The 17,013-nt window shown below is 28.8% G+C and overlaps 1 protein-coding gene across 1 annotated transcript; it reads left to right on the forward strand.

The window, feature by feature from the left end:
- The first annotated feature begins 8,558 nt into the window (after positions 1-8,558).
- Positions 8,559-16,743, forward strand: LOC129616518 (GATA zinc finger domain-containing protein 14). Its single transcript, XM_055532172.1, has 2 exons — positions 8,559-8,728; positions 14,083-16,743. The coding sequence occupies exons 1-2, from the start codon at positions 8,726-8,728 to the stop codon at positions 15,805-15,807; spliced, it is 1,728 nt and encodes a 575-aa protein (XP_055388147.1). The 5' UTR covers positions 8,559-8,725; the 3' UTR covers positions 15,808-16,743.
- Positions 16,744-17,013: the final 270 nt, after the last annotated feature.

Below are 17,013 nucleotides of genomic sequence, written 5' to 3' on the forward strand. Positions count from 1 at the left end.
ACTATAATGCTAAACATATTGATTGGGGTTCTAAATTGATCTCAACAAGAGGTAGAGAGCTAAGAAAAGCTATTAAAAAGATTGTCACTACCAATCCACTGGTAGACCAACATATTGGCAAAGTGATAGAAATAAGATATCAGATCTGCTAGACTTCTTTATTGTCAAGAAAATCTCACCAAATTTCATTAGTTTGGAAGATAACTATGATTTGGATTCGAATCATTCTGCAGTTATATTTAACTTATCTGAGACAGTTACCAAGAAACAAAATAAGCCCATGTTGATTAATAAATCCACTAACTGGACTAGTTTTGAAAAAGAGATAGGAAATATAATAAACTTAAGAGTTAAAGAACGAACCTAAGATGATTTGGATTCTGAGGTGGAGAATTTTAATAAATCATACAAAGCACAGTTTGAAATAATTCAAAACAATATGAGTATAAATCCGTTTGTATGACTTAACCAAGAGAAATACTGAATATGATAAGCGAAAAGAGATGAAATAGACGCAGATGGCAAAACTCACGAGATCTGGCAGATAAAACTGAACTTAAAGAAGATTCATTTGATAATTACATTAAAACTTTGTCAGCCGAACAAGAAAGTAATCATTCCTTATGGAGTGCTGAAAACCAATTTTACATGTTTTACATTATTAGGGTAACGGATGGCAAATGGGCAATGGAAAATAAGGATAAGGCTGAAATATTTGCAGATCATCTTGAACAAATTTTTAGCGCAAATGACATACTCAAACATAAATATTTCAATGGAAAATGTGAGAGCAGAAAAAGTTATCGCTCCATTTGCACAAAGAGAAATAGTGGAAGAAATAATAAAGGGTCAAACCAATGGTTTGTATTGTTTTCCTTCAACAATTTTCAGTTCAACAATTGAAAATGTTGCTTTTAAATACAGTCTATGTACGAGTATACCTATCACACTACTAGAATTATTTTCATTTATATACGAAACTATTTCTAGGATTGCACATATTTAGGATGAACGGTTTATGCAGTGTTTGAAATAAAGAAAAAATAAATTTAAAGATGGGTTAACATAATGCTCGATTATAACAGTTAAGAAAAATAATTATTTTTCTTAATGGCATGAAATTTAGCATTAGCTTTCAGCGCTTATAGAAATTTGAAGGACCTTGTGGTGTCGGAGATTAAAGAATATCAAATATTCAAATTTTACAAACTTCGCGAGCTGATAGCTTAAGAGGGGATGGAGATGGGGAAAAATTTTCTTCTAATGAAATAAACTATTTATGAATATCTAAGAGCTTCAGACTCCTGTAACGTATACGGTGTAGAAGAAAAACCGTATCAAAAATTTGGGAAAAGCGGGTTTTAGATAACGACAAATTTTAACGGCCATTTTGTTTTTTTTTGAGTTCAAAAATGGTATACCGGAGTAGAAGAAGTCAGCCACTATTTTTCTGCTTTTACAAAATTTGAAAAATGCTTATTGTTTCACTGCAATAAGTGGTTAAAATATAACATTAGGGTTTTTGGGGGGTATAACAGTTAGGGGGGGAGAGATAGTTGAAAACTTTGTTCTATGAAAATAAGTTTCTGGTAAAGATCTGCTTACATATAAAATTTTAGCTTTCTATCTTCAAGGATATAGAAGTTTTGTAAACAGACACACGGACAAACGAAAGAACGGACGGACAAAGTGAAACTGATAAGCACTTTTTTTCAAAATTTTTTTGGAAAAGTGCTAAAAAGTTTAAAGTCAAGGAAAGCACCGGGTTATGATTTAATTACCTTGGAGATATTGAAGCAATTACCAAAAAAGGGTATAAAACAATATTGACTTTTTTAATGAATTATGCATTAAGGTTAAAATATGTGTCTAATGCTTTGAAGGTGGCAGAAGTTATAATGATACCAAAACTTGATAAACCTTTAAATGAGACTTATAGACCAATTTTTTGCTACAAATTTTGTCGAAATTTTTTGAAAAGTTATTACTGAAAAGAATGGGATCTATAATTGAGGAGAGGTCATTAATTCCGAACCACCAATTTGGATTTAGAGCAAGACATTCAACTACTGATCAAATTCATAGAATTACAAATATTATTGAGAAAGCCCTAGAGGAAAAGCAAATTTGTGCAACAATTTGTGTAGATGTGGCACAGGATTTTGACAAGGTTTGGCACGAAGGATTAATATACAAGTTAGAAAAAATATTACAAAGGCAATATGTAGATATTTTCTCCTCTTATTTAACCGACAGGTTATTCAGAGTCAAACAGGAGGGGAACTTAGAGAAATAAGAGCAGGTGTGCCTCATTGCAGTATTTTGGGTCCAATACTATATCTACTCTTTCCTCAAATAGAAAACACAATTGTGGCTACATATGCTGACGATACTACAATTATGACAGTAGCACCAAATATTGACAACGCCACAAGAAAGTTGCAGCAGGCAAGCAATAGTTCTGATGTTTGGACCAAGAAATGGAAAATAAAAGTGAATTAAACTAACTCTACACAAATAAATTTTACAAATAAAGTTCTTGTTCTTGTAGTGTTAATTTAAATGGGTTAAATGTTGCGCAGAAAAATGCGGCAAAATATCTAGGAATGACACTGGATGTTAAGCTAAAATGGAAGGAACATGTTAAGAAGGAAAAGGCAGGATTAGAATTAAAATATCAAAAAATGTATTGGCTCCTAGGTTGCAAGTCAAGGTTGCCGATACAGAATAAGATCCTCCTCTATAACCAAATTATTAAACCGTTTTAGTTGTATGGTATCCAGTTGTGGGAATGTGCCAAACAAATAAATGTTCAGCGAATACAAACGTTCCAGAATAGGGTTTTGCGGATTATGGTGGATGCCCCTTGGTATGTGCAATATGGAGATTTGCACAGAGATCTAAAAAGTTCATGTGTGTTTGACGAAAATCCGGGATTCTCCCATTCTTCCGTTGAATCTCTTTCAATGTGTATTAAAGAAAATTTGATGGTTGGTCTAAGGGACTAGTATCTGAATGTAAGGAGGAGGTTTTTGTGGTAAAACACATAAGTAATTATGGGTCGCCAGGGAATGGTATATTAGTAACATTCATGCTTTCCTCCTTCCTTCGATGAAAAAAAAAATATTTTTGTAGTCTATTTTTATACCCGTACGAACGTATGTCCGAAATAACGCTAAAAAATAATGCTTCGAAATATAGACTCAATCTTTGATCAACCTCGAATTCTGAGTTGCTTTAGCTTTGTCTGTCCGTTCGTCCGTCCGTCGCAAAATTTTCACAAATTATTTATTATAGTAAATGCCAGAGCCCTATTTAAATTGGATATGACCGGGGTACTGGTTCGGGTAGCTGCTATACAACTACAAAAGTTTTTTTTTTTTTTTTATTTTCAACTACAAAATGCCTAAAGAGACAAGCCTCATAAAAAGGCTTTATAAAAACAATATAAAGTATGCAAAAACTTCATTTACTTTTAAGTATCAAACAAAAGTGCAAATAAAAGAAAAAAAAAATTATAGACTTTGTTCAAGTTAATTTAGTTATAAAATTTTTTTGTAAAAAAAAGCTAATCTCAAATTCATTTATTAGTTTTAATAGAAATTAGTTAATAGATACTCTACTATAATTATTAATGTATGTTTTTCGAAGATTCTTTTTTAGTTTATAATTATCGAGTGTCTTCATATTTACAGGAATTTCATTATATGATTTAATTGCCTTATAGATTGATGTTGATGTTCCAAATTTTTTTGTGTTCTTTTTGGCGAGATGAATCTGTTGTTTGCTTCTTGTATTGATTTATTGATTTTATGATGATTACTTCTTGTCGTAAGTTGAGTGGTAGAATGTAATTCGCCATTAGAGATATCGTGAATATACAAGATCAGTTTGTATTTAATAAAATCTTGTACCAATAATATCCTATTCTGGCTATGAATAAATTCGGTATGCTCAAGCCTATTATAGAAAAACAAGTTCTTTAACGCTTTGTTTTGAATGACTTGAAGCTTGTCACTGTTTTCTTTGTAGAAAACACCCCATAGTATTATAGCATAGCTCACGTGACTGTGGAAAAGAGAATAAAAGACGGACGTCTTCACGTTGTTTGGCAAAAAGTATGCAATTTTGAAGACACCAGCAACGGACGACAGTTTTTTAAATAAAAATGTTGTATGTGTTTTCCAGTTGAGTGCCGAATCAATCCATAGACCAAGTTATTTAAAGTTTTCCACTTGTTCTAAAATTTCATCAGAAATAACGATTTTTAATGGTGGGGCAGTGGGACTGATAATCATATATTTCGTTTTCTTTATATTGAGTGTCAATTTATGATTTTGTATCCTAACTACTAACTTTGCTAGGTTTTCGTTGATTTTCTTTTCTAAGCTGTAATAATTGATATCATTAAACACCAAACATACGTCATCAGCGAAAAGGAATATTTCTGCATTTATGCCAACTTGATCTATTCCCTCCATATAAACTGAAAACAATAAAGGCCCTAGAACACTACCCTGCGGTACTCCATAGGAAATTGACTCATTCTGGCCGTTGACTATTTTCTCCATAACTATAGACAGTACCGGTGCAATACAAATTGGTCTATAGTTGTTTAGATCATCCTTATTGCAAGACTTAAAAATGGGGACCACTCTGAAAATTTTTAGCAAATCTGGAAAAACACCCTGAACAGAAGATTTATTAATAATATTACAAATTGGGTTACATAGTGCTTCATTACATGCTTTCAACATATTTGTGGACATATTTAAAGAATCGACTGGGTTTGAGTTGTTTAGTGATTTAATAGTGTTGAATACTTGACTTTCTGTAATTAGTTGAAATTCATATGTGTTTCTTGTTTTTGACGGTGTATAATATAGTTTGTCAAAGTATTTTTTTGCTAATATTTTGCCCATATTGGCGAAGTGTCTGTTGAGCTCGTTGATTTTTTTAACAGCCTGTGAATCAGTTAAGCCTTTTAACAAATCAACATTATTCTTTTGCCTGTTATTACCATAAAGAATTTCATTAATACAGTCCCATGTCTTTGACGAGGGGTGCTGATTTAATGTAAACTTGTTTATATAAAAATTATATCTTTTGTTTCTTTTTAAGCTTGTAAATCTGTTTCTGAAATATTTATACTGTCTTTCAAGGTTAGTGTTCGTTTTATCTTTAATCCATTTAGAGTACCAACACTGCTTAGTTTCCAATGCTATCATTAATTCGCTGTCAAACCAAAGCTTTTCATTTTTTGATTTCATCGACTTCAGCCATGACGCTTTTACAACTATACATTTGATCTCAACAACAAAATCAGTTAATACAACGTCACAACTTCTAACATTATCAAAAATAATAGGATTTCTTAGTAGTGAATTATATACAGCTTTATTATTGATTATCGTAATTTTATTTTCGTTATTTATAGGGCTCACTAAACTTGTAAGAATTTTATGTTCAAGTATTTCTACCAGCATAACATTATGATCCAATAAATCAATTTCAGTATGTGAGATCTCAATTTTATCAGTCAAGTTATTTGTAAATATATGGTCAATACAAGTTTGACTAATATTTCTAGTAACAAAACGGGCATTACAACAATAAAAATAATTCATAGTCATAAAATTAACATATCGTTCCGTTCTGTTGTCATTAATTAATAAATTAATGTTAAAGTCGCCAAAAATATACGTTGATATTTTACAATTGGTATTTATAATAGATTTTTCCAATGTGATCAAAAACTGATCAAGATTGGACGTTGGTGATCTATAAATGTTCATAACATTGAACAAACTATTATTTTTTACAATATTGACACTCAAGAAACTGTCATTATTGTCACTGAAAGGAAATGTTGAATGACAGCCATATTTTTTGTTTACAAATATTCCGCAGCCGCCGCCGTGTTTATTCCGACGAAAACAACAAAAAGTTTTAAAATTTAAAAAGTTAAAATATTTAGTTTCTGATTCCTTTAACCATGTTTCGGTAACACATATTACATCAATCGTGTTATTAAATTGTTTTAAGATAATTTCAAATTCGTCAATTTTGTTTTTAATGCTACGTGCATTGAAGTATAAATTTTTTCATTATTGATATTAAGTGCAACTTCATGTATAGTGTTAAATTATTTATTACATGGGTTAACGACGAAAGGATTAAAGTTATTGTAATTCATCAAGTTGTGAAGTGTCTTTTAAGTGAATAATTTTGCTATTAACCTCCTTTCAAATCAACACCTTCCCGTCATTAACCCATGCAAAAGCAATTTTTTTTTCACGTTTTAAGTCTCTTGCTTTTTTATATAAAAAATTAAAATATTTGGTCAAACACTCATTCATACATATTGGTTGTTGTATCATATGTATATATTGGTTGTTTAGAATTATCATTCAATATATCACCAGAATTTAAGTATTTTTTTATCTGTTCTTTAGCTTTAGCTATTAAAGAAAATTTGGAATTTTTTTGCATGAAGTCTATTATAATCGGTGGTGGAATATGTGATTTGTTTACTTTTACATTTGTATTCCGGTAAATTTCTTTAATAGAATGGGTTTTTGGATCCATATTGAAGTTTTTAAGAATATTTATAGCAATATTATCTAAATTTTCATCATTATTGGTGGGGGCACCACTAATTTGAATTGAGTTTTTTAATTTTGTTTGACTATTAGTATTTATTTTTCTTTCCATAAAATAAATTTTTGATTTAAGAATTTGTAACTCATTACTTAAATTAACATTTTCTTTTATTAAATCTTCAGTTATACACTTATAGTCATTAATAGCTATTTTTAAAGATTTTATTTCATTTTCGAAAGTTTCATTTTTTACAATTAAATAATCAATTTTATCATTTAATGTTTTTATGTTGCACTTTTCATCATCTTTTAAAGTTAAACCTGAATTTCTATTAAATGTTTGTAAATTAGAGTTATCTAAGTTACTTGAAGATAGTAGTATTGTACTTCTTCTACTATCGCAGTTTGTTAAACTATTACCACTTAATTTTAAATTTTTTTTGCACTTAGTACAGGACGTGGTTTTACTATTTTCCGCCATGTTGAAAACTTTGAATTTTGAAAATACAGATTTAGTAAGCACAATTAATACAACTTTACATTTGACATTGAAAATTACATAACTGTCAACGAAGTAGTTCATCATATTAAAAATCTGAAAAATGTAAAATCTCCTGACGTTGACGACATCCCTTCAATATATATTAAAAAATTGCCTAGAAGGGCTACAATAGTCTATACTACAATTCTCGATAATTACATAAGTCTGGGATACATTCCTACTAGTTGGAAAGTTGCAAAAATCATTGCCACAGGTTAGTCAAATAAGCCATCTGATGATCCACAATCAGATAGGCCAATCAGTTTGCTTAATATTTTCAGCAAAATACTGGAAAGAATAATCAAAATCAGATTAACAAACTTTCTTGATTCAAACGGTGTACTCCCAAATGGACAGTTCGGATTTCATACAAAAATTTTTACAGTTCAATCACTATTAAGAGTAAAAAAGTATGTTAAAAATCATCTTGAAAGTAAAAAATACGTAGGTTGGACATTGAGTCTGCATTTGACACGGTTTAGCATAACGCATTACTATACAAACTAAAAACTAATAAAATCTACGATGATTATTTAATTAAAATTTTACAAAGTTTCATAAAAGAGAGAAATTTTAGAGTTCAAAATGTTGCTGTACGAATAGAGTCTTATACAAAATTTCGATGTTGGTGTACTTTACTGTCCTCCGAGACGTGTTATAAAGAGTGGCTCATTTAAAGATCTCCTGCGTCTCCTTAAAGAAAGGTTTATTCTGGGAGGTGACTATAATGCTAAACATATTGATTGGGGTTCTAAATTGATCTCAACAAGAGGTAGAGAGCTAAGAAAAGCTATTAAAAAGATTGTCACTACCAATCCACTGGTAGACCAACATATTGGCAAAGTGATAGAAATAAGATATCAGATCTGCTAGACTTCTTTATTGTCAAGAAAATCTCACCAAATTTCATTAGTTTGGAAGATAACTATGATTTGGATTCGAATCATTCTGCAGTTATATTTAACTTATCTGAGACAGTTACCAAGAAACAAAATAAGCCCATGTTGATTAATAAATCCACTAACTGGACTAGTTTTGAAAAAGAGATAGGAAATATAATAAACTTAAGAGTTAAAGAACGAACCTAAGATGATTTGGATTCTGAGGTGGAGAATTTTAATAAATCATACAAAGCACAGTTTGAAATAATACAAAACAATATGAGTATAAATCCGTGGGTATGACTTGCCCAAGAGAAATACTGAATATGATAAGCGAAAAGAGATGAACTAGACGCAGATGGCAAAACTCACGAGACCTGGCAGATAAAACTGAACTCAAAGAAGATTCATTTGATAATTACATTAAAACTTTGTCAGCCGAACAAGAAAGTAATCATTCATTATGGAGTGCTGGAAACCAATTTTACATGTTTTACATTATTAGGGTAACGGAGGGCAAATAGGCAATAGAAGATAAGGATAAGGCTGAAATATTTGCAGATCATCTTGAACAAATTTTTAGCGCAAATGACATACACTCAAACATAAATATTTCATTGGGAAATGTGAGAGCAGAAAAAGTTATCGCTCCATTTGCACAAAGAGAAATAGTGGAAGAAATAATAAAAAGGGTTAAACCAATGGTTTGTATTGTTTTCCTTCAACAATTTTTAGTTCAACAATTGAAAATGTTGCTTTTAAATACAGTCTATATACGAGTATACCTATCACACTACTAGAATTATTTTCATTTATATACGAAACTATTTCTAGGATTGCACATATTTAGGATGAACGGTTTATTCAGTGTTTGAAATAAAGAAAAAATAAATTTAAAGAAGGGTTAACATAATGCTCGATTGTAACAGTTAAGAAAAATAATTATGTTTTTTAATGGCATGAAATTTAGCATTAGCTTTCAGCGTTTATAGAAATTTGAAAGACCTTATGGTTTCGGATATAAAGGATGCCAAATATTCAAATTTTACATACTTCGAGAGCTGATAACTTGAGAGGGGGTGAAGATGGGGAAAAATTTTATTCCAATAAAATAAACTATTTATGAATATCTAAGAGCTTCAGACTCCTGCAACGTATACGGTGTAGAAGAAAAACCGTATCAAAAATTTGGGAAAAGCGGGTTTTAGATAACGACAAATTTTAACGGCCATTTTGTTTTTTTTTGAGTTCAAAAATGGTATACCGGAGTAGAAGAAGTCAGCCACTATTTTTCTGCTTTTACAAAATTTGAAAAATGCTTATTGTTTCACTGCAATAAGTGATTAAAATATACCATTAGGTTAACTTAATGGAAATTTCTTCATGCAACTGCAAAACAGATGGATGACGTAATCAAAGGAACGAGTTAAAGGCAGAAAAATTAATTAAAAAATTTTTCTCCTCGAACTGGACTCGAACCAGTGACCTACCGCTTTCTAGGCGGACGCTCTACCAACTGAGCTACGGAGGCATGAAGAAATTGCCGAGGTCACTGGTTCGAGTCCAGTTCGAGGAGAAAAATTTTTTAATTAATTTTTCTGCCTTTAACTCGTTCCTTTGATTACTTCACCATCTGTTCTGCAGTTGCATGAAGAAATTTCCATTAAGTTATAAATATAAAGAGAGATAAAATTTGATGGTTGGTCTAAGGGACTAGTATCTGAATGTAAGAAGGAGGTTTTTGTGGTAAAACACATAACTAATTATGGGTTGCCAGGGAATGGTATGTTAGTAGCATTCATGCTTTCCTCCTTCCTTCGATGAAAACAAAAAATATTTTTGTAGACTATTTTTATACCCGTATGTTCGAAGTAACGCTAAAAAATAATGTTTCGAAATATAGACTCAATCTTTGATCAACTACAAAAGTTATTTGGCAATATCTCAGAAACTGTTAAAGCTGGGTGTTATTGAAATTTTGGCTCAAGCGAATATATGTAGGGCCGATATTTTACAAGTGAAGGGCTCTTTTTGGTAGCAGCCATAAGACTTCAATAGTAGTTTGGCGATATCTTAGAAAATATTGAAAACACAGTAATGAAATTTTGTATAAACTAATATGGTAATGCGGCAGCTTAAAGTCATAGTCTGTCCCATAGTCACCTATGGCATATTTATCCGCACATAGGATAAAAAATTCGTATGGATATCACAGAGTTGACAAGATCAACTCTTTTTTTTCTCGTTTGAAATAATGTTTGTTTTTATTATTCTATTAAAATTTTCGATATTATTAGTTTATTTTGTTTCGTGAATATGAACGATATCATTCCAGATCATTGCCAGATCATTCTACTATCAATTATATAGGTTTGATCGCGGTTTAGCAAAAGGAGGTGGAGTAGCTATAATTATTTCACAACACTTAGATCGTTGAAACCTATTGAGTCATTAAAATTCATATATTTGAAATGTTGTTCATAATGTTGAAATTCGTAGTTCGCTGAAACCTCTTGAAACTAAATACATTGTTGTTTTAGAAATAATTACCTTGAAGAACAGTACTCCTTTAAAAATTGTGTCGGTTTAATTTCCAGGAAATAGCCCTAAATAAGGAAACTAAAACACCTTCTCAAATCCGAAATCATAAAGTTTTCCAGAATAAACGGAAACTATTTGGTTAAGGGAGATCTTAACGCCAGAAATAGATTTTGGGGATGTAATTGAGCCAATGGCTGTGAAAATATTTTGATCGATCTAATTGCAAAACATAATAACTTTTCTATTCTTTTTTCACCTGGACCTACATATGTTCCATTTAGTGATATTAATATGCCATCTGTAATTGACCTGTCTCTTATAAATAATACTGGGATGTTTACGCAGCCGGTAACCTTAAATAATTCACGATTCCTTGATAAATTCTTTTGAGGTTGACAATTAATTATGCAATTTTGTTAATATTATAAAGGATGCAATTGAAATATCTGTACCTACGAAACAAATTAATTCTTTCAATAAACCTTTTCCTACATCTATATTAACTCTAATTAATAAAAGAAATGATATTAGAAAAAATTTAAATTCAGACAGATAATATTCAAAGCTCAGCGAAAACACATCAATGGCTTAGTTAAAAATAAGATTTTGGAATACAGAAGTGTGCAATATGAAGTTATTTGTGCAATACGATATGTATTTGTGCCCAAGGACTTTAAATACTTTAAGTCCTTGGGCACAAATAGCAAATCAAATGTGCAAAATTATTAAAAATAAAAATATTCCTGTTTTGAAAGTAAATTATTATAAATATATTACAGTCAATGGAAAAGCCAAAATCTTAGCGGAAGGCTTTCATTCTAAACATAATAAAACTTTGAATTTTGAAAATACAGATTTAGTAAGCACAATTAATACAACTTTACGTTTGACATTGAAAATTACATAACTTTCAACGAAGTAGTTCATCATATTAAAAATCTGAAAAATGTAAAATCACCTGACGTTGACGACATCCCTTCAATATATATTAAAAAATTGCCTAGAAGGGCTACAATAGTATATACTACAATTCTCGATAACAACTTAAGTCTGGGATACATTCCTGCTAGTTGGAAAGATGATCCACAATCAGATAGGCTAATCAGTTTGCTTAATATTTTCAGCAAAATACTGGAAAGAATAATCAAAATCAGATTAACAAACTTTCTTGATTCAAACGGTGTACTCCCAAATGGACAGTTCGGATTTCATACAAAAATTTTTACAGTTCACCCACTATTAAGAGTAAAAAAGTATGTTAAAAATCATCTTGAAATTAAAAAATCCGTAGGTTGTTATTAAATTTTGTTTCCTAAGAAATTTGAACTTTAAACTATGGCTAAAATAACTCGCACTTTGTGTGTTATAATGAAATAATATAAACCAAATTCTTTTACATTGCAATGTTCGTTCAGTATTTCGCTTGTAATGCAAAATTCTGTTATATTGCATCGCCTCAGAATTAGAGTACTGTGCAATACAAAAACAAAAATAAATACCTTTGAATGCAGTCTTCCCTAAAGTTTATGCTCTATCTAATGGCGTAATCAAATTTTTCAGAATAGAAAAGTTAAAAAGCATTCTTTAATTCATGTCTTATGCATCTTAGTATTAACTGATTGGACACCACAAACTATGCAAATCAAACTGTGGACAAACTATAACTAAGACATAGTTTTAAATTTCTACAATTATTTTGGAGGTTAAATTATTGATTTCCTTACATAATAGGAATCTGGTGGGAAACTCTTTTTCCGATTAATACTGGAAGATTTGTTAGCCTTTATTTATGAATATTAAAATTTTTTAAACCAGTTAGCATGTAATACTGCGTCATATAGTTCATGCGTTAAATACTTTAATTGAAATACTTATCACAATTCACAGAGTTGACATTCAATGAGGGAATACGGAGACGGTAAGAAAGAATTACCTTTATTTTATTTTACTTTTATACTGAAAGTTAAATTTGAGGTTTATTTGTACTTGAATGAATAATATGTTTTGTAGTTATTTAATTCTTCTTTCTGCAGAGAAAATAAAAATCCGTAACTTTAAACGTTTTTGTGCCGCAAAACACAATCTTTAGGTATTTTGGAGACAAAAGTCGTTGAGTTATTTATCACTTACATATTATTGTGTTACAGATCATAGATTACAGAAACCAATAAAGTTATTTAGGTAACTAATAAAACCTATAGCTGAGGAGGCAGAGTTTGTTAAATAAACTTACATTAAAGTTCAGAATAATGGAACATTCTAATATGGAGTTCAAATTTATATTTGGATTACATGTCGGTATACAGCCATGAAAAAATGCCGTCGATTTTACTGACAATTAACTGACTTAACTCCATTCGAAAGTTTAGATTTATAGTGTAAAAATTGATATCATATTGTTTTAAGGAAAATTAAGCTACCTTAAACCTTTGCCCATGAAGTGTTATTTGATACCTTACGTTATTTTTGTAGTGAGTAATTATGAGACCTACAAAATGTGCAATACAAAATTTTTCTTCATATTTTACTTTTTGTTGGATACCCCTAATTAAACATCAAGGAAAAATTAAAAAAACTGGTTTTTATTTCGGCATTTTATTTTGAATTAAAATTTTTCATTCTTTAAAACTCTACATTTTACATAAAGCACCGATTTAAAATTTCAAAATTATTCTAATGTATATAGATTTCATTTGACGTACGTGTATGGGTTTACGCATAAAAATGGTGTATACGGCTAAATTATTCTGGACAAAACCTTAAATAACTTTGACACCCTGCGGTTGAGCCTAACGAAATTGGTATCAAAAGAAAGCTAACAAAACCTTTTATGAATCTGAAATATAAAAATTATCGGTTTTTCACCTCAGTTTTGAAATATCCCGATGTAAACTTCAATTGCGATTTCTCAAAATTATATTTTTTGAATGTACGATACTCTAATTCTCGAGCGACGTGGTAGAGGATATATGACTTGCATACATATACTTCAATCCTATTAGTTACTTTAGTACTCATTTGTATATATACCAAAATTGTAGCTTTTTTCAGGGCTTTCGATATTTAAATTCTTCGACAAAATCTAGGAATACTTTTTTTGAATCATGTATGCCCTACTTCAGTTTCTACAGGCTCTTAACAAGCAAATAATGATTTCAAAGCCTTGTTCGCATTGGTTATTAAGTAGTATGATTGATCATATTTCTTTGATTGACGACATAATTAGGTTTACTTGTTCATAATTAAATTTTTGGGAATAATTCTAATACAACTTATACAAATGCAGGGATTTCTGTACATAAACCATCAAAAGAAAGAAATATAAAAAATAATTTTATTTAATCATGATCAAAGTTTTCTAAGCACTAGTCTCTAGAAATTCTTAAAGCATTTGCTTTCCAAGTCATTTTATTAAAGTAAAACTTATTATAAATTTCCATTTCGTTTTGTGGAATGATAATGAAAATAAAAATTTTGATATTTTTTTTTATATTTTTTTTGCAATTATTGACAATAGGATTTTGATGAGGTAGCAATATTATGTGCAACAAAACAAGTGGATGAAGTGGGATGGCAACAACTGGATATCACATCAACAGTTCAGGATTGGTACGAAAATGAGCGCAACAGTAAACTACAACTACTAATTGATTGTACAGGATGTGGCGACATTTATAAATTGCATTTATTCAATAATTATTTCGACAAATTTAATTATATCAGGAATCAAGTGAGTTACAGTTACCGTGAAAAAAATGTACTTATTGATAATAAAAAAAAATATAACAAAAATAAAATCAAACTAAAACAAAATTTACAAAACTTAAACTTAATAAAGGATACAAATAAAACCAATAAAAATTTCAATAACAAAAACGATTCAAATTTATTTAGTAAAACATTATACAATAATATTAAAATATTAAAATATCAATCAGAAAGTGAATCCAGTTTAAAAACAACATCGAACAATAAATATAATTATGTGAAAAACAAAAGCTCAGGCAGAAATCAACACACAAATGTAACATCAGTTAATGATAAAAAAAAATTTAAAAATATACAGCCCAATATAATAACTAGCGACGCTAACAAAAATATTAATAATAGTAACAATAATAAAAATAACAAAAAAAATAAAAATAATAATAATAGTAATTATTATAATAATAATAAAAAGAATTATAGTAATTATAATAATAGTAAAAAAAGTAATAATAATAATAATAAAGAAGATAATAATAATAATAATAATAATAATAATAATAATAATAATAATAATAATAATAATAGTAATAATAATAATAATAATAATAATAATAAAAATAATAATAATAGTAATAATGATAAAAATAATAATTATAGTAATAATAATAACAATAATAATAATAATATAAGAAATAAATACATTACCAATGAATATAGGAGTAAACAAAATAACAGTGATAATTTAAGTAAGAAAAAGAAAAAAGCTAAACACTATAATATAAGACGCAATGGCACTAACATTAGAAAACGTGATAATTATGACACTCATAATTATTACAAAATCAGTACACAATATCCCCAATATTTTCATCATCATTATAGAAAATATGGAAAAAATAATATTACTTATATTGTTAACGTAATCAATGATGAAAAGAACAATAATAATGATAATAATAATGGTAATAATAATAGTAATAATAATGATAATGATAACAATAATGATAATAACAATAATAATAATAATAATAATAATAATATTAATAATAACAATAATGTTAACAATAATAATAGTAATAAATATTATTATGACAATAGTAAATTACCGTTATTTGATAAAAACCGACCAATTTTAGTTTTAGAAACTGAATCAAAAAGATCACGTCGCGTGCGCCGTTTGGCTGTTGACTGTTCTGATAATGGCTATATTGATGGTTATAATAGCTGTTGCCGTGAGTCATTTTATGTTAGCTTTAAAGCATTAGGTTGGGATGATTGGATAATAGCTCCACAAGGTTATTTTGCAAATTATTGTCGTGGGGATTGTACGGGCCCACATCGTACACCAGATACCTATGTAACATTTCATACACATTTTATTGAAGAATTTCGTAAAACTAATAGCTTAAATGGTATGACCCCTTGTTGTGCACCAACGAAATTTTCCAGTATGTCATTAATATATTATGGCAATGATGGTATTATCAAACGAGATTTACCAAAAATGGTAGTTGATGAATGTGGATGTCCTTAAAAAACAACACATTTAATAACATCAATGCAAAAAATAAAACAAATGTATATTAAAATGAATGCGATAAACTTAAACAGAAGTGGAAGCAAATTTATGAAATATACAGAGTATAAAAAAGGTATACCTACCTAATTGAAAATAAATACAAGAACTAAAGAATCGAATTCCTTAACATATAAGGTTTGTGTAGATCCATATAATCATAAATAGTATATTTACATATACAAATATATATTATACATTTTTGTATTATTTGTATTTATATTAATAACATATAATTGTACATACATGCATTTTCTTTATTGTACGTACAAAATCACATAGATTATACATATTTTAAAAATTTAGAGCTAAAATAAATATTATACACTATCATGTTCCATATGATATATTTTTTTCTAATTTTTATACTGATATTCTTAACACGTTTGTTATCATTTTCAAAGCTCTATTTCTATGCAGGGTGATTCAGTAAAGAATATAATATTACATATCACTCTTTATGGTATCAAAAGTGCTTAGAATTTTTGTTAGATACTAATTATCAAGTCTCAGCATTTTTCGAGAAACATGGATTTTTATCAATATTCACGAAATTTCTGTTTCCAAAGATTTTTTACTTATAACAACCCTTCCGAAAAGGTTCATACAAACAGTTATTGAAAGGGCTTGTAAAGTGCTTGAAAGCAAGTTATTACTTAATCACATATTTTAAATATTTTCAAAATATCAAGCATTCGAACTTTAGAAAAATTTTAATTTTTCCATTTTTTATTTTTTAGTTTTTTTTTATTTTTTTATTGAAACTTTAAAACTTTTTTACAAAATTTTGATAAGTTTAATTTAAGTCACTAAATGTCAAAAAAAAATTTTATGGTACAAAAAAAAATTCTACGTAAAGATTCCTATGTAAAGGCCCTAAAAAAATTTAGAAACTGAAAAATTGTCACTATTTCTAATTTTTATTGATTTTAGTGCTATAATAAACATTTATTATTATTTTTTGATCACAATGTCATTCTAAAAAACAATTGACATTTTTAAGAACAGTTATTTTGATAAAAAAACTGAATTTTAAGATTTTCTTTAACATAAAATAAGTTTAAGAGAATAATCCCTATCGTTGAACTTTTTGGAATTTTTCTCTCTAAATAAACCCTTATAAATTGCTGCTGGTCGATTTTTATCAAATAAGTAATTCAAGAT

Source organism: Condylostylus longicornis, unplaced genomic scaffold, assembly GCF_029603195.1.
Source record: "Condylostylus longicornis isolate FDR11 unplaced genomic scaffold, ASM2960319v2 ptg000234l, whole genome shotgun sequence".
Lineage (NCBI taxonomy): Eukaryota > Metazoa > Arthropoda > Insecta > Diptera > Dolichopodidae > Condylostylus > Condylostylus longicornis.